This window comes from Xyrauchen texanus, chromosome 37 (assembly GCF_025860055.1).
Source record: "Xyrauchen texanus isolate HMW12.3.18 chromosome 37, RBS_HiC_50CHRs, whole genome shotgun sequence".
Lineage (NCBI taxonomy): Eukaryota > Metazoa > Chordata > Actinopteri > Cypriniformes > Catostomidae > Xyrauchen > Xyrauchen texanus.
Window position 1 is genome coordinate 14,989,435 of NC_068312.1, and position 19,839 is coordinate 15,009,273.

Below are 19,839 nucleotides of genomic sequence, written 5' to 3' on the forward strand. Positions count from 1 at the left end.
TTTATTCACCCTGTTCTACCTGTGTCTGTCCCTGAGCCCGTTTATGCTCCCAATGCATTTCTGAGCGCCGTGAGCCTTCAACCCCCTGAGAGGTTTGACGGCTCTTCGGGCGCTTACCAAGAGTTGGTTATGCAGGGCAGCGGTTATAGAACGAATAGCCGTGCCCTTAACATTATGGACCCAGCGGCCCAACTCTTGGTTTTGCGTCAGGGGAGTCAACCCTTGGAGGCTTATGTGACTGACTTTTGTGCCCTGGCTAACCAGGTGAATTTTGATGAGGTGGCTCTAAAAGACATTTTTCAATATGGACTGAATGAGCCAACCTCATCATTCATGCCTGGTGGTCGCTGTTCTCTCAACCTGGCTCAGTTTATTGACCTCGCCCTACTGTACGCTGGTTCCTCGTTTACTGTGGGGGAGGCAGACACTAAACCAGCGCTGCACACCACGGCCCCCGTCTCGAAGCCTACCACGACCCCCGTCTCGAAGCCTACCACGGCCTCCGTCTTGAAGCCTACCACGGCCCCCGTCTTGAATCCTACCACGGCCCCCGTCTCGAAGCCTACCACGGCCCTAGTCCCGAAGCCTGACACGGCCCTAGTCCCGAAGCCTGTCACGGCCCCAGTCCCGAAGCCTGTCACGGCCCCAGTTCCGAAGCCTGTCACGGCCCTAGTCCCGAAGCCTTACACGGCCCTAGTCCCGAAGCCTAACACGACCCTAGTCCCGAAGCCTTACACGGCCCTAGTCCCGAAGCCTGACAAGGCCCTAGTCCCGAAGCCTGACACGGCCCCAGTCCCGAAGCCTGTCACGGCCCCAGTCCCGAAGCCCGACACGGCCCCATTCCCGAGGCCTGTCACAGCCCCAGCCTCGAAGCCTGGCACGGCCAGCGAGTCAACGCCCATGCCCACCACGGCCAACGAGCCAGCGCCCATGCCCGCCACGGCCAACGAGCCAGCGCCCATGCCCGCCACGGCCAACGAGCCAGCACCCATGCCCGCCACGGCCAACGAGCCAGCGCCCATGCCCGCCACGGCCAACGAGCCAGCGCCCATGTCTGCCACGGTCAGCGAGCCAGCGCCTGTAGCCTCGACCGCCCCAGAGCCAGCGCCTGTAGCCTTGACCGTCCCCATGGCCACATCCCCTGTTGGCCGAAGACGTCAGAGAAGGAAGAGGGCCCCTTCTCCACAGTCTCGTCTTGTGCTCAAGACCGCAGAGGTTCCCTCAGAGTCTTCCACGACTCTGCCGGGCTCTGCTCCGCCCCCAGAGTCTTCCACGACTCTGCCGGGCTCTACTCCGCCCTCAGAGTCTTCCACGACTCTGCCGACCTCTGCTCCGCCCTCAGAGTCTTCCACGACTCTGCCAGCCTCTGCTCCGCCCTCAGAGTCTTCCACGGCTCTGCCAGCCTCTGCTGGCCCCTCAGAGCCCTCGCGGCCTCCGCCTCACGAGCCTCCCAGGGCTCCTCCTCTCGAGCCTCCTAGGGCTCCGTTTCTCGAGCCTCCCAGAGCTCTACCTCCCAAGCCGCCCAGGGTTCTGCCTTTCAAGTCTCTCGAGCCTCCCAGAGCTCTACCCCTCGAGCCTCCCAGAGCTCCGCCTCTCAAGCCTCCCAGGGCTTCTCCTCTCGAGTCTTTCAGGGCTCCCCCTCCTTCCAAGCCTCTCAGGGCTTCTCCTCTCGAGTCTTTCAGGGCTCCACCCCTCAAGCCTCTCACGGCTTCGCCTCTCGAGTCTCTCAGGGCTCCTCCCCCTCTCAAGCCTCTCAGGGCTTCCCCTCTCGAGTCTTTCAGGGCTCCTCCTCCCCTCGAGCCTCTCAGGGCTCCGCCCCTCGAGTCTTTCATGGCTCCACCCCTCAAGCCTCTCACGGCTTCGTCTCTCGAGTCTCTCAGGGCTCCTCCTCCTCTCGAGCCTCTCAGGGATCCGCCCCCCAAGCCTCTCGAGCCTTCCAGGACTCTGCCACTAGAGCCTCCTACGGCTCCGCCTCTCGGGCCTCCTACGGCTCCCCCTCCAGAGCCTCCCACGGCTCCACCTCCCGAGCCTCTCACGGCTCTGCTCCCAAAGACTCCAGAGCTTTCTATGGCTCCGCCTCTCGAGCCTCCTACAGCTCCGCCTCTCGGGCCTCCTACGGCTCTACCCCCCGAGACTACAGAGCCTGCCAGGTCGTCGCCTCGGGGACCTCCCACGGCGCCACCTCCCTTGGCTCCACCTCCAGAGCCTTCCAGGCCTACCTCGCTAGAGCCTCCCACGGCGCCACCATCATTGGCTCCACCTCCTGAGCCTTCCAGGCCTTAGCCCCTAAAGCCTCCTTGGCTCCACCTCCAGAGCCTTCCAGGCCTCCACCTCCAGAGCCTTCCAGACCTACCCCCTAAAGCCTCCCTTGGCTCCACCTCCAGAGCCTTCCAGGCCTTCGCTCCTAAAGCCTCCTTCGGCTCCACCTCCAGAGCCTTCCAGGCCTTAGCCCCTAAAGCCTCCTTCGGCTCCACCTCCAGAGCCTTCCAGAACCCCACCTCCAGAGCCGCCTACAGTGCAGCCTCTGATGGCACCGCCTTTCACGGCTCAGCCCGGACTTCCTGACCCCCTTCCTGTCCTGTGGCCTCTTCCTGGCCTCCGGACCCTATTCCTGTCGGTGGTCACCTTCCAGACCCCGGACCCAGTCCCTGTCCTCCAGTCACCTTCCAGACCCCTGACCCAGTCTTTGCCCTATGGCTGCCCCCTAGATCTCCAGACCACCCGCCTGTCCGCTATGTTCCCCCTGACCTTGCCTTGAAACTGGCCATTGACCCCATGGACTGTCTCATTTCCCTCTGTGCCCCTTGGACTGCCCTCAATTTTGTTTATGTGTTTTGTGGGTTGTCTGTTCAGGGTTTTTTGTTTGTTGGGATCGTCCAGCACCACTTCCCAGAGGTCGCGCTCCTCGCAACCGAGCGCGGCCGTCAGGAGCCGTCCGTTTTAGAGGGGGGAGTACTGTCACGAACCCCGCTCCCTCGCTCCGGCCCCTCGAGCTTCCACGCTCGTTCCGCCCCCTCGAGCTTGCATGCTCGTTTTGCTCCCTCGAGCTCGCACGCTCGTTTTGCTCCCTCGAGCTTCCACGCTCGTTTTGCTCCTACGAGCTCTCATGCTCGTTAGCAGGTCTCCCTCCTCAGGCTCACATGCCCGCTCCCTATCGCCAGAACATTATGTACACCTGCACTCGTCTCAATCTCCACATTAGTTTCACCTGTACTCGTCTCATCACCTTTCATTGTTTACACCTGCACTTTCTCCTATATATATCACTGCCCTTTCGTCTCACGCCTGTTGGTTATTGTATTTAGTTTACCGTGTCCTTGCCCCCCGCTAGTCTCGCCTAGTTTTGAACTCCTCTCGTTTACCCCTTAGCTTGCCAGCTCCCCTTGTTCCCGTCGTTGATCCCGCTAGTCCCGTCTTGTTCTACGCCATAGTTGTTAACTGTTTTCCCGGCTTCGACCTCCCGCTCTCGTTGACCACTCTCTCCCGGATTTGCCCCTTCCTTCTATTCTGATTCCCCGGCTCCGACATCACGCTCCCCTTTGACGCCTCTTCACTGGATTTGCCCTTTTTTGTACTTTGCACGCTTTGTGTTTAATAAAGCTGTTTTGTATTCGACATTGTGACTGTCTCTTCTTGTGCGGGTTACAGTCAACTGTTTTTTAGCTTTTTCGAAAGAGCCATACCACAAACGAATAATTGACTATTTTCAAAAACAAAGTTTTTCAATAAAATAAAATGTTTATATTGCCCATAGACTACTCAAAAACAAACAAATATGCAAACATTAATAGGTAACATGTTGCAATATGGAATTGAGTACACGTTTTTGTGTGGGTCTCCATAAAATTACTTTATTTTACAATTGTTCATAAAGAATTGAACTTCCCTTTTGGGCTGAGCGATATGTAAAAAATATTTGAATGATAATCGCATTTAAAATATCGCGATATCCGATTATATGGTCAACCCCCCTGCCAAGGGTCAGTGAATATTTTTATTGATTTTGCTTTAAAAATGTAATTAATATATTGAAACATGAAAAAAAAAAAAATCTAAATTCAAATTGCACTTTAAACAAAACAAAAAACCAATTAAAATAACAAAGTGATTAAACAATCTTATATATAACCACCTCCCCAAATCCAAACATTTACAGTCTCTGCTCCATTTGCCATCACCCAAGTATCAGTATGCAGCAACAGGTGAAAAATTACTAACAGCCTGCAAATTAAGAACTAAAGACAATTATAATTATAAAGATAATTATAATAATCATCATAATAAATAAACCTCCCTTGTGTTCCCAAATGGAAAATTATCTCTAGAAAGTTATAAACGATCATGTGTTGGTGAATGGTGAGACACCTGGCGAGCCACTTGATTTTTAACAAAGAGCCACTTGAGGCTCGCGACCCATAGGTTCCCGACCCCTGATCAAGCATCATTTCAGACCCCTTTTCTAGCAATCTCTCTCTGGTCTGATATACATTGGTGGCCAAAAGTTTGGAATAATGTACAAATTTTGCTCTTATGGAAAGAAATTGGTACTTTTATTCATCAAAGTGGTGTTCAGCTGATCACAAAATATAGTCAGGATAGGGCTGGACGATATGACCTAAAATCAAAATCTCGATTAATTGAACATTTTACCTCGATTACGATTAATGAACGATTCTTTTTTTTATTTTATAATTTTTTTGCCCTCATAGTTCACTGACAAGGTTTGTACTGTAAATATGCTCAACTATTAAAAGCATTTCTTATCTTTGTGATTTTAAAATAATTGAAACTATGGATATTTATTGAATATTTCGAACAATTGAAATCAAAGCACACATTGCTTGAAATGAAAACATCTAATGAAAAAAGTCACATTTCAGTTTGTGTAAAAAGCAAGATTCCTAAAAAGTAGAAAATAAATAACTTGCTTTTTTTGCAAAGAAAATAAATTATTTAAAATATTGTCATGTGAAAAGTAGAAAATAACTTGCATCTCCTGTAAACAAATATTTTAAATAGGTTCTTACTAAGAAACACTAGCATGTTTACCGTTTCAGGCAGGATCTGAAGCAGCGCAGTTTGGGAAAAATATGGTCGTGATGGATCACAGTGTATCTTCTGTCGAGTGTTTTAACGAGGTGTTTAAACCCATTGCGCTTCACTGTAGCTATGGGAGCCATCTCCTTCGCGATGTAGTAACTAATGGCGTCAGTTATTTCTTTCCGTCTTGTATCCTTTTCATATTGCTTTTATATTGGTTGCTTTGTGGAGGCACTTGTTACTGGGCGCTTGTCAGTCTCTCTCTTTTTTTGAGCCAGTTTTTCTTTGGTACAACCCGCTCCTGTTGCTAAGATGACTCTGTGTTTGAGTTCGCCTCCATGTTGCTTCCATGCCGCTGACTGGACGGGGCGGAGTCATGTGACCACATGAGGTAGTATGTTTTTAAGGGGAAATTAGTAACCGGATTAAAAAACTGAAATAACCGACATTGGAAAATTACGTCGGTTAGAGGTTCTGAATTTCGGTTTCGATTACTTTTCAATTAATCGTCCAGCCCTAAGTCAGGACATTTATAACGTGAAAAATTACTATTAAAATTAGATTTTTTTTTTTTATTTCAGAACTTCTTAAACTACTTCAAAGAGTTCTCATCCAAAAATCCTCCACATGCAGCAATGACAGCTTTGCAGATCTTTGTCATTCTAGCAGTCAGTTTGTCCAGATACTCGGGTGATATTTCATCCCACTCTTCCTGTAGCACTTGCCATAGATGTGGCTGTCTTGTCCGGCACTTCTCACACACCTTACAGTCTAGCTGATCCCACAAAAGCTCAATGGGGTTAAGATCCATACCACTCTTTTCCAATTATCTGTTGTCTAATGTCTGTGTTTTTTTTGGCCCCTCTAATATTTTCTTTTTGTTTTCCTGTTTCAAAAGTGGCTTTTTCTTTGCAATTCGTCCCATAAGTCCTGCACCCCTGAGTCTTCTCTTTACTGTTGTACATGAAACTGGTGTTGAGCGTGTAGAATTCAATGAAGCTGTCAGCTGAGGACATGTGAGGCGTCTATTTCTCAAACTAGAGACTCTGATGAACTTATCCTCTTGTTTAGTTGTACATCTGGCCTTCCACATCTCTTTCTGTCCTTGTTAGAGCCAGTTGTCCTTTTTGTCTTTAAAGACTGTAGTGTACACCTTTGTATGAAATAATTTTTTTGGCAATTTCAAGCATTGTATAGCCTTCATTCCTCAAAAGAATGATTGACTGACGAGTTTCTAGAGAAAGCCGTTTCTTTTTTTGCCATTATTGACCTAATATTGACATTAATACATGTCAGTCTATTGCATAATGTGGCGACTCAAAAACAAACACAAATACAATATTAAGCTTCATTTAATGAATCAAATGGCTTTAAACTGTGTTTGATATAATGGCAAGTGATTTTCTAGTACCAAATTAGCAATTTAGCATGATTACTCAAGAATAAAGTATTGGAGTGCTGGAAATGGGGTCTGATCAAAAATAACTTTTTTCAAATAATGATGGTGCTGTTTTTTACATCAGTAAAGTCTTGACTATACTTTGTGATCACTTGAATGCCACTTTGGTGAATTAAAGTACCCATTTCCTTCCAAAACAGCTAAATCTGTACATTATTCCAAACTTTTGGCCACCGGTGTATATGATATCCAGCCACTGTCACTTGCAGAGCAGTTCAGGGTGAAACGTAGTTTCCAAGTGACAGCTTCCATACAGTCCAATAGTCTATACTGAGTCTAACACTGAGCTTGCAGAGTCTTTAGATAAGTATCTGAGGCTATGTTACAAACCAACTCCCTGTGAGACTCACAGCAAGATCTCCATCTAATTTAATTCATCTGCTCTTACACCCAGCAGAAGCTTCAGGCTTCTACATCTACGTTAATCTTAGGAGAGGAAGAAAAATCTGAATAATAGTATGCATAATCTATAAAGGGCAAAAATATGAGAATGATAAGCAAGCAGACTTTAGTTTGCATTTGAGGGAGTACAGTTTCTATTGTGCCCTGCAGCTGGTAAGGCTTACAATCAAGACTTAAGCAGGAAATCTGTCTCAGTGGAATGCTCTGTGATGCTGATCCAAAGATCTTTTAGATAGCTGTTAGGTTACCTTAAAGGCAAAGTTCACCCAAAAATAAAATATCTATTATCATTTACAAACCTTTGTGTCATTACAAACCTATATGACTTACTTCATAGAAAATATTTCTTCTAAGGAACACCAAAGAAGATATTCAGCAGAATGCCTAAGCTGCTCTCTTACATACAATGAAAGTGGATGGAGACCAGAAGCTGTGAAGCTTCAAAGGAAACCAAAAAGGACCATAAAAGCATCATAAAAGTAGTCCATATGGCTCATGCACTATATTCCAAGTCTTCTCAAGGCATACGATATCTTTGTGTGAGGAACAGACTGAAATTTAAGTAATTGTTTACTGAAAAGCTTGCTTGAAAGCAGTGAGAAGAGAAGCTTTAACATTCTGCTTCTCCAGAATGGAACACAAAAGGAGCTTTTCTTCACAGAAAGTAATATGCATTTAAAAATACAAATGGCTGAATAAATAATGAAAAACATATAATTTTTAGGTGAACTGCTTCTTTAAGGTGAATTAGGTTTTGCTGATCTTCAATCATACCATACCTTCAGATCATCAGTAGATGTAACTGTGGCGCAGTTTGCGAGTGAGAAAGCAATCAGTACTCGGGTCAGCACTTGTTCAGGAAGTAATATAAATTGTGTATGCGTTTTAAGCATGATGACAAAACACACGTACACAATGAGTGTACCCAGCGTGAAACCATCTGTGTCCTCAAAAAAGATTTGGTTTGTGAGTATCCGATATAGTCGCCTTCTCCAGGACATGCACAACTGCTGAATTGCAGCATGCGGCACAAGCATCATTCACTCTGGTGTGCATAATGAAACCAAATGAATAAAGGATCCAGTAACAATCACACTCAGATTCGGACCACAGCAAACGTGCCCAGAATGAAAACCACCTAAGACTTGAATGAGCAGACAAAACCTACACTAAGTATTGCACATTGGTTCAAGTTTAAGATGCGTGAAAATAAAAACAGGCATCTTGTTTTGTGTCTTGTGTCACATCACAAAGACAATGAGCCATGTACAGAATACTAAATTGCTTGTGAGCTCCATTTGATGGCTGCAATAAATCAGTATAACTAATCACTATGCAAATACATTTCTTTACGTTGACTTTTAAATAGCAAACAAAAAGCAAAAAAATTACACAGTCGAGGGATATTGGGTGACTCACCTTCTTTGGGCACTGCATGTCTCTGGCCAAGCTCAGCAGGAGCTCATGAGAAATGGGGTCCACCAGATTTAGAAAGGATGCGTTCTTATAGAGGATATCATTGAGTGATGTGCCCTCTAATCCCAAGTCCTGAAAACAGAAAAAGAGAGCACATATTTATCAGTTCCATCTCATTTAGGTCTAATTTATATTGTGTTTTCTGGCAATTTCACCATGCATACCTCTTCATAACATAAAGATTTTATTTTATCTTTGTTACATTTACACATTTAGCAGACGCTTTTAACCAAAGCCACTTACAGCACATTTGAGCTATATATTATTGTTCTTTTCTTTTTCTTTTTTCAGTAAAAGTTGCTGGTGTTGTCGTTCCCTGGGAATTGAATACATGACTTGAGCTACAAGAAACTGTTAAATACTTTTTCAATTGGGTACCTTTCAAAGTGGATACCGGTAATCTAAGACAGCATAACTTTCCATGTATGATACAACCTTGATTCAGATAGACAAGAATAGCTTTAGAATGGCAAGATTTAGGAATTTCACTAAGACAGCCGTAGACTTTCTAGTGGAGAGGGGATTATGAAACTGCCTCCATTGGGTTATTAATATTCATAGACCAGATGCTTTTATCCATGGTGACTTGCATATTCTGATCAAAACAGGTTTTTGCACTCTGTGGGGTTGGAGTCTGCATGCTTAAATGTGTTTAGCTGCAGGAAAGGAGATGCCCACACCTACCCACCTTTCTGTCCCAGACCTTCTCTGTCAATCCTTCCAACACAGAACATTTTCTCTTTTCTTCCCTTTATCATGTGCTGAATGTCAAATACACTTCCCACAAAAAAGGGAACACAGGGGTCACTCCATAACTTTTAACTGTGTGACCATCTTAGGCTAGCATAAATTTCAATACTTGTAAAGGCTGGATTATGTTGCTTTGTGCAGATTTTATGTGGATCTAGCAAGTCTCGCGATGCTAGACTTTTGACAATGCACCTTCAGTTGGGTTCAGTTTATAAAACATGCATTCCTCTACACTGTATTACATACTGTACTGTACAACTGTACTGAACACAACTCACTTAACAACTCACTATTGGCACCCCTCTGTGGACATTTCATAAGGAAAATGGAGCTCATGCGTGCCCACATGCCCAACAACACTTTGGCCACTAGGGGCAGTGTTTCGAATTTCGGTAAGCACAGACAGAAATGTCAACCTACTGTCTGGGATTATGGCAATCAAAAGAAAAAAGATCCCGAATTTACTGTCGCTAGTTTTTCTTTTTATTGATGCCTGGGTAATATTACAACATATAATAATGTTATAAATTTGCTCTAGATTAAAAATTTTTTTTTATATAATATTTTTTCCCTATTTCCACTAATCACAATCAGAAAAAAGGGTCAATAAAAGCCTATTCTGGCCAATAACTGCCCATTTTAACAGTAAGAGACCACCTGACTGACATAAACAGAACAGTCACAGTTTGTTTGTTTTTTATGTGCTATTTAGAAGCGTCTTTTTCTGACTACACTACAATAATAATTGGCATTGAAAATTTTATTAAAATAACTTCATCGCAGACTTTGCAAATTATTGTACAGACGACACATAAAAGATGTGAGGAAAATTTGTGCACTTTGAAATTAAAATGTATGTGCGTCCAAAAGTAAGTGCTAATTATATATTATTTTACACACATAATTCAGAAAACTCTACTGGTGATATCTAGTTACCTTGATACTAAGTGGTACAGTGTTCACCAGCAAAATGCTGATTGACAAGCATGGTCTGTTTGGACAGCTGATTGGCTACATTGGGGTTAAACTGTGTGCAAGAAATGTAAATGTCAATAGTGTTCTATGAGATTCAGACAGCGAGTGAGAAGACTAAGAAAAAAGGGCATAACAAGATGTTAAGAAACAGTTATGTGCACATGCACTTCTCAAAAGATGAGAAAGCTGGATATTTGTGTGTGTGTGTGTGTGTGTGTGTGGTATCTAATGATCCTTGACTCTTATAATGATCATCTTTATTCTCAATGTGTCATTACACTAATGGACATCATTTTAGCTTAGTTTGAGCATTAGTTTAAACACACACAAAGAGAACCAACAACATTACCCAAAAATATTAGTGACAGAGAGCTACTGATTAGACATTCCTACCCTAATTTAAAGCTGAAGTGTGTAATTTTTTAGTTAAATATGTTCTCCTATCTAGTTTTATATATAGAAGCATATATGAGTAAGCCATTCATTTGTTACTTTTTCTGAAAAGTACAAACACTGGCTATGTGACGCTAAAGAAACATTGCTCTGTTGGTTTGACCATCTGGTCAAGTCATCTGGTCATCTGTTTGAAAACTGTGATTATTCTTGCAATTCCATTTGGTGAAGAAAGTGGTGCAGAAATGAAATACTTCAGCTTTAAGATCATAAAAACCTTTAAGGATATGAAAATAATTATTGTTCCTGCATACACAAATTCCAGTTTCTGTGACATCTAGGGCTGCAACTAACAATTATTTTGATATGATTAATCGACTATTCTGCGATTATTGGAACGATTAATCATTAGCTCTTAACTGATTATTCAGCTTGTGCAACAACTTAAAAGGTTGTATTTAATATGCTTACTAAACAATAAAGAGGACAAAATCATCTTTTAAAAATACCTCTAAATGACATTCACTCTAAAGAAATTCACTGTAAAAAAATCCTATTGCTATCAAGTGTTTTCATCTTGTTTTCTATATGAAATAGTATAAAAATTCTTAAAACAAGATAAATTTACCTGAGAATCAACATATAAGATATTTAGACTTGCTTTAAGAGAATGTATCTTAAATATACAGTAAGTGTATTTTGTATTTACATGTATTTTTTCACTTGGTTATAACTCTGCGAGTGCAGTAAAGACAAAATATAATTTTATTCAAGATCTATTCTCTAAAAGCAAGTATAAATATCTTATATGCTGGTTCTCATGTGAATGCATCATTTTTAAGGATTTTTAGATATTTCAAAATATTTGTATTTTTAATATTATATTCAACAATTGTTTCTTCTGCAGAATTGTTCCTAAAGTAAATGTACATTGTTTTAAATTAGTTTTTGATATTTTTATTGGAAAACAAGCCAAAACAAAAACAAATCATAAATGTATTTTGTAGACTTCCTCTCTCACCTTTCTGTTCTTTAACTCTTTAACTCACAAAAAACAAACTCTCTCTTCTTAATAAAGCTGTGTATTGCCACATTTCTTCACGAAAAGAAATGCACAGTGACAAATATTATGATTCAATAAATTACGATCAATCACGTTATAATCTAGCTGCGGCAACCGCGCGTGAGGGGGACGAGCACCCCCTCGACAGATTGTTTTTCAGCCGGATGCAGTTTCAATCTCTCCCCCTTAGAGACATTCACGCAACTCATAGGAAATGCCAGTTTCGGAGTTTGCAAATATTTACATGACCTTCATCGATATTATTTGAACTTTAATAAAGCTATAATGCATTCAATATAACTGCATTTAAGATGTAACACCGGGGTGTTTCCTTTCAAGAGCTCCGACTTCACCTATTCCACAACGAGAGTGCTTCTATATTTGGTATTTTTGTATAATTCCCTTTTACTTTGCGATCTACATCAGCTGAAGCTGTTTGGAAAGTTTAGAGTGCATCTGGACAGTGATCTGTGTAATTCTTCCTCTCCACAGTCAGGCGAACTGCAGTGCTGCTCTCACACGCCATCATTAGAGTTTAATGTGATCTCATGTTACGTTAAATGAGATCAAACAACTATTCGACAATGAAATAACGTTGACTAATCGTTTCAGCCCTAGTGACATCCAAGAATTCCAATTATAGTATCTCTATGACAACCCTTTTGAGAATGAGACTGTGGTAAATTGCCAAGCGGTGGCTGTCAGCCACCTCAAGTGACATCATGCAAGATCTGTGGCTGTCAACTTGTTTTCTTGACCTGTTAGATGGTATCTAGATCCAGTATGCCAAATCACTGAATCACCACCAGCCCTGTCACCAAGACATACAGAATATCTCTGTAGTATCAGTCCCTTCGAAGTCCACTCTAATTCTGTAAGGCTTTGATAACAGCTCAGAAACATGAGACCCATTTTCAATTCTCTGTTTCTTGATAATATGAGACAGTGTTAGAAAAGGCTGAGAGTGCACACAAAGGAGCTCACCATGGATCTCAGGTGGCATGCTTGTCCCAGCATAGGTATCCAAGACTATCTCTGTGTGTTAATTAAAAGAATCTCTGCTCTGGGATGTCACATTCTCAATGTAATTAGCAGCACATACTGAGAGAGGGACACACTGAAAATAGGACTGTAAAAGCAGAAATAAACAAAGTGACGATAACAGACAAGCCCTTATGTGGATTTTAGAGCTTCACATTTTTGGCACCCATTCACTTGCATTTATGGACCTACAGAGCTGAAATATTCTTCTAAAATCTTAATTTTAGTTCTGCAGAAGAAAGAAAAGTCATACACATCTGGGATGGCATGAGGGTGAGTAAATGATTAGAGAATTTAAATTTTGGGGTGAACTAGCCCTTAATTAAACATTACTTGAAATGTCAAGTTTTGAGTTCATTACTCAAATATCTAAGTTCCTTGAACTTATTTTTCTTTAAAATCCATAGACTTAGGATGTTAGTACCTCAAACTATTGCATACACAAATGAGGCATACCCACAATGCCTTACACATGAATTATTTAATTGTTTCCTTGATCAAAGGGAGCATATGGTGGCATTTAAATAATTATCACAAGAATTCATAGAGGTTTCAGCTCTATTGTAGTAGCCTTATGTTTACATTAGTTTGGTTGCAAATAATGACAGCAGCCATATCACCCTGTAGCTCAAGACTGGTTGTCTACTGAAGCTAAGCAGGGTTGAGACTGGTCAGTACCTAGATGGTAGTAAACTGGGGGAAACTAAGGTTGCTGTTGGACGAGGTATTAAGTAGGCCAGCAGGGGGTGCTCATGGTCTTTGTGGGTCCTAATGCCCCAGTAACAGGGATGCAATACTCTAAAAAGGTACTGTCCTTTGTTAAACTGAGGTCCTGACTCTCTGAGGTCATTAAAAATCCCAGGACACTTCTTGAAAAGAGTAGGTGTGTAACCCTGGTGTCCTGGCTAAATTCCCCCCATTGGCCCTTCTCAATCAAGGCCTCCTAATAATCCCCATCCATTAATTGGCTGTAATACTCTACTCTCTCCTCACCATCAATAGCTGGTGTGTGGTGAGTGTACTGGTGCACTATGTCTGCTGTCGCATCATCCAGGTGGATGCTGCACAGTGGTGGTGGTTCAAGAGAGTCCCCTGGTCACTGTAAAGCCTTTTGAGTGTAGTTTGGGCTATATAAATGTAACATTCATTCATAGATGTTTTGTGTGATGTCACCATTAGGATGATCTGCATCCGCTTTGGTCAAGTTGGCCCCCCTTAATCACACAGCACACACATGCTCAATATCAGCAGCTTATCGGTTCTCAGCATGTGGGACATGTCCGAAAGTTGCGATTCTCAGTTCAGTGAATTGTCGACTCAAGAACGGTTGTGACCGGAACGTTCAGTCTGATTTGTGAAATCGTTGGAGCACTTTATTGCAAAGAAAAGTTAGGAAAAGCAAATATCACCAGTTCTAGGATCATATTACTCCTAGTTATCAACTCATTTTGAGTCCGTGTCAGACACATCCGAGAGACAGGTAAAGATGGATTAACTTCAGTGTTGATCAGTGCTGACTCGAAATGCAGTCAGCACTCGAGTGTTTCAAAAGATGCAGTCTGATTTGGTGAAATGGTTCAACTCGTTCACTGAAAAGAACAATTCGTTCACGAACCGGACATCACTATAACACTTTTTCAGTTCTCCTTGTGCATGTGCATATATGCATTACTGTGGAGAAATAAGTTTATTTTTATGACTGACCTAGAATCAGTTATAATCTTCATTTTTTAAACTGCGTGACCTAAAGTATGACCTAAATTTGAACACATTCAATTCAAATGATTAAGTTGAAACAACAACATTTAAGTAGCAAATCTGAGTTAAGTCTACTTGCATCTAGTTACCTTAACTCAAATAATTAAGTTAATTCTAAATGAACACCAAGTTAAGTGAACTTAATTATGCAAGGTTTGTAGAGGCCATAATTAAATGAAGGGAACAAGTTAACTCAATAAATTGAGTAAAGTGAATTTATTAGGGTTTTCCGTGTAAAATAGCTGCATTGGCTCAACCAATTGCTTGATTTGAGGGCTGGACTATCTATTTGTTCAAACAACGGAGGACAGGGAGTGTACAGGAAAACATGTTTGAAAACTAGGGATGCACCAAAATGGATTTTCTGGGCTGACACAGATAACCGACAACTTATTTTTAATTTATTTAGTTGCGTTTTAAGCTTTTAACTGGAGCTGCTAGCTAATAAATTAATAACTACTTTCTTGAAACAAAGAACCAAGAAGCTCTAGCGCACAATGGTCAATGGATGTAGAAAGGAGGTACTGCCTGACAGGTAAAAGAGCCATCAACTTTTAGATACAGACATCAGCTGTCAATCATTTTGAGAATGTGCACGCGCATTAGCTATACAAGCCGGGAAAATTGCATTTTTAAGGTAATCTGAGGAAAAGAAGCACAATTTATGATACCCGCATTGTCAGATTTTACTGCTGACTTGAAATATGTTCTTTGATCATAATCTTGAACAACCGTTTTTTTTATTTTGTTGTTTCCCCATTAAAGTAGATAAGAGCTACACTGTCATGACTGAAAATAGGCTCCCGGGAGAATTCCAAATATGGCCGCCAGTGGACTGTCTTGCTAGAAAGACTTTGGCATCACACTATCTGCACAATTTAGATTTTCCCCATTAACAACTAATAATATATTAGCCAGCGATATATTGCACACCCCTATTACATATTTTTTTTTTTTATTTATGCAATTTTGTTCACCAACACTAGTAGTGCAGAAATTACAAACTTCGCCTTTAACATTGGACATGTCAATAACATTTAAAAGAAAGTCTGCAAAAGCTGAAAAAAACTGTTTAGTTCAAAAGCATTGCAGGTTCTAGCTAGCACCAGATTAATTTATAAAAATAACAGTGGGCAAATTAGATTATCAACAGCACAGCGTTTGAGCTTATTTAGAATGAAATAGCAGACCAAGCTGCTGCAAGAATGAAGACATTGCGAGAGAGAGATAGAGAGAGAGAGAGAGAGAGAGAGAGAGAGAGAGAGAGAGAGAGAGAGGGAAAGAGAGAAGCTTGTGTTATAGAGTGGCATTGATTGATTGTTGGGGAATAATCTAAAAAGCTTAAAACTCTATTATAATGAGGCATGATGCATATGTTAATCGTGTTTTGATACAGTGAACAGGACTGTTAATGAATCTGTGACAGTTTTTGCTCTCATATCAATACTTATAGACAGTAAGAGGAAAATGTCTAATTTTCAGAGTTTTTGGAAGAAAGAAAATAAAAATACTTGGCTGGAATGACATGAGGGTGGGTAAATGATGAAGAATGCTTTTTATTTTTGGTTGAACTATACCTTTAAAAACATTCAGCCAAACATGGTATTACAGTAGATTTTCTGCAGTACCTGTAGTACCGACTCAATTTAATACCCGCACACTGTCTGACTGACACACGACTGCATCCAAATGCTCACACAAGAATTTGATATATTTGGGGAAAATTAATGCACTATAAATCAAATTAAAATTGTAATATGTTCCTAGTCTGATTATTAAACAGCAAATTGCCACAATCTTTTTCTGCATGAGCTGTGTGCTTTAAAATGAATGTGTGAAGCAGTGGAAAAACCAAAGATATTAATAATTTGTGTTGTATGAGATAACAGAGCAGAGCACTCGAAGCGCGTAGCACATATAAACCGCATTTCTGCTTTAATGGTCACACAAGGCCATGTAGTAAACAGCTTATTCAAATTTGGTGAGAAGCTTCCGTCAAAATAAAATCTTGATTCAAAATAAATGCTAGATGCCTGCAATTGAAGAAATTGCAACAGAAATATATTATGACTGTTTTGCCACAATCATATTCTCTGCAGCATCCACACACAACTCACCACACGCCCCACCAAGAGTGAGAACCACACATTATAGCGACCATGAGGAGGTTACCCCATGTGACTCTACCCTCCCTAGCAACCGGGCTGATTTGGTTGCTAAGAAGACCTGGCTGAAATCACTCAGCATGCCCTGGATTCGAAATCACGACTCCAGGTGTGGTAGTCAGTGTCAATACTCACTGAGCTACCCAGGCATCCTGTTAGGACATTTGTAACACACACACACACACACACACACACACACACACACACACACACACACACACACACACACACACACACACGCACGCACGCACGCACGCACGCACGCACGCACGCACGCACGCACGCACGCACACACACACGCACACACGCACGCACACACACACGCACACACACACACACACACACACACACACACACTTTCGTAACTGGCCTCCTGAACTCTGGTTCTTCCTCTGTCATCAGTGGTCTGTTCTCTGACACTCAGTAATGTGTTTGATGTTATGGGTCACTCTGACAGAATCAATGTTCCATGTGGAAACATACAGAAGACACTATATTTAAATTTGAGTTTAGACAACAAATAATATGAGCAACAAATCACAAATTAGAAATGATTTCCTTCAAAAGATGTCCCACTGCAGCACTATAAAGCAAGCTGCACTGTTGAAATGCACAGAGTGACTTGTGCAGCAGACCAAGCAACACTTCACCTTTCCGGATACCTCATCTGTCAGTTAATTTGCAAAGATTGGTATGAAGTGTTTCTTAATGACAGATATTATTGTGTTTATGTATTCAGGCTACGAATGTGGGCTATATGTGCAACGTTTGTACCCTATCAGTGATGAAACTTAATCAGGGGCTTTATAAGCTGCAGTAAAACATGCAATAAGACTGAAACAAATCTCGTGCATGTTTTATAGTTGCCCAGTTTCAGTTAATAGGATGCACACGTTTATTAAGCACCGTAGGTCATTTGCCCTCCTCACCTTCCTCAACAGTTTGAGCACGTCCGTCGCCTCTTCTATCTTCATCTCCCGAAGAAGCTTCTGCAACTCTCGGATCAAGGCGACTCGTCTGACATAAGGGCTGTGGTTGGCTCTCCTCAGCATCCCCGGCAGCTTCTCCGACTTGAGCATCAGCGATGTAAACAAGAAGTCTCCGCTGCCGCGGCTCGCGCTTCGCTCGCTCTCTCCTGTGCTGTCTAGATGCTTACGTCGCCTCCGAGAAAAAGTCTCGTTGTCGAGACTGTTTTGACGGCTAAGCCTGGAGCCCATTGTTTAAACTACAATAAAATCACAATGTTACACTCTAAATACGTTCGTCTTACCCCTCACGGCGTAACCATGACAGCCAGGACAATAACGTCTAGCAGTCGCCACATCGGTCCTAACTTGAGTACCACGTACTCGTTTTACCTGAACGTTGCGCGCGCTTATATTAAATATCCTTTTCCAGTTTTAAGCGTGACACAAAAATATAAAATTTGCTCTAGCCTGATCCAATAATAAAAAAAAAACGTTTTCTTTATAAGCCCAACTCTCACGGCGTTGTATTTGTGTTTGTTCTCAGCAGGACACGTCCGCCTGAAGCTCTAGTCTAGTTGTTATTCAGTGGATGGATGATGGTGAAGAAGGCTCTCCACAGCACCACGCGTGGATCATTAGAGAATACTGTCATGCCATTGGCCAGCAATGATTCGTATGTGCCCAATATGCCAAGAAAGATGTGCAGGAGATAATTAAAACAACTGATTTTCATACAGTTTATTCAATAATTGGTGAATTCACCTCAGGCAGGGATTATACATGGGGCTCCGTAGCTACTGCTAGTGTCACAGCCTAAGTAAATTGTAGTACAGATTTTGTAATTTGTAACAATAGGTGGGAAAAACTAAGCCTAGATTATATAGTTTACAGTGTTGCTTCAATGAATGCAGGTGCTGTTACCTCTAACCCAGGTAGGTCCTGTAGGCTGTATTCAGTATTAGCTGAATGATTAATCAACATGGAATTTGTAGGCCTACATCACAAATTGCATCACAGCCTGTGTGTCATGTCATGCCACCTGTAATAGTACTTTCAAATCAATTCTCTAAAATTCCAGTGGAAATGTAGTTAAAGAGGTCATCAGTGGTTCTCAACTGACTTTGCTTCAGGACCCTGATTTTACATCGGACATAAAGTGGCAACCCAAGTAAAAAATGAAAACTGTATTTAATGTAGTCTGGGTGGGTTTTTCTTTTATCTCGCATGGTTTTGTTTTCAAGTAGAAGGGCATGCATCAAGTTACATTTTTACGATTATAATTTTTTGCTGAAAATATGGAGGTCTAGACTTTAAAGTCCTTTATGCACTTGCTCTTATATTTACAGTACAATATGCATATGTATATATATGTATACACTCACCTAAAGGATTATTAGGAACACCTGTTCAATTTCTCATTAATGCAATTATCTAATCAACCAATCACATGGCAGTTGCTTCAATAGAGCATCTTTGGGATGTGGTGGAACGGGAGCTTCGTGCCGTGGATGTGCATCCCACAAATCTCCATCAACTGCAAGATGCTATCCTATCAATATGGGCCAACATTTCTAAAGAATGCTTTCAGCACCTTGTTGAATCAATGTCACGTAGAATTAAGGCAGTTCTGAAGGCGAAAGGGGGTCAAACACCGTATTAGTATGGTGTTCCTAATAATCCTTTAGGTGAGTGTATATATATATATATATATATATATATATATATATATATATACAGTATATAGAATTTCTAAGTCGGAATTCTAACTTGGCAACTCGTGTGGAAAAGTTCAACTCAGATTTCACAGAGATGCAGGTGTGTGACCTCACACAAACATGTTGGCACCAGGGATGGTGCCAGGATTTTTTCACAGGGGGGCCGTGATCAGTGATCAGTCTGTGGTTGCACCGAAATTCCGTCCAACCGTAATAAATTAAAACATGGTAAATTATTCTGTCATAATCGTACACCTGTACCACAAATGATAGCATTGCAGCATTGTTCATCAGCTGGGATGATAGGAGATGTCTCGAACCCCTGCTATGCTAACAGGAGCTTTGCAGATTTGTTTCATTACTCATCATCTTCCAATCATCTGGTAATAGAATGCATTTATCGTCTGAGATCGGAGATATCAAGAAGGAATTTCTCACATCCGAATGACAATCACACCTGAAAGGAACACAGCATAAAGCACAGTTTGCTTTTTAGTATGTCAGGGCTGTTGTGTTGTTTAAGGGGTTTGACATCTTACATAGCACTTTAAACAAATCCTCACTTGTTTTGTGGTCTGCACCGCAATATCGTGGGAAGCCCGGTTGATGTGCATGCTCCAGAGATAATGTCGAT

The 19,839-nt window shown here is 41.9% G+C and overlaps 1 protein-coding gene across 1 annotated transcript in view; it reads right to left on the reverse strand.

Annotated features, from left to right (window-relative positions):
- The window catches only part of LOC127631073 (leucine-rich repeat-containing protein 75B-like), a 45,450-nt gene extending 27,393 nt beyond the window's left edge, over window positions 1–18,057 (reverse strand). Inside the window, exons 1-2 of the mRNA XM_052109040.1 lie at window positions 17,452–18,057; window positions 8,321–8,449 (exon numbers count right to left, since the gene is read on the reverse strand). Of these exons, the coding sequence (XP_051965000.1) occupies window positions 8,321–8,449; window positions 17,452–17,739 (417 nt within the window). The 5' untranslated portion in view covers window positions 17,740–18,057. The remainder of the gene's footprint in view (window positions 1–8,320; window positions 8,450–17,451) is intronic.
- Window positions 18,058–19,839: the final 1,782 nt, after the last annotated feature.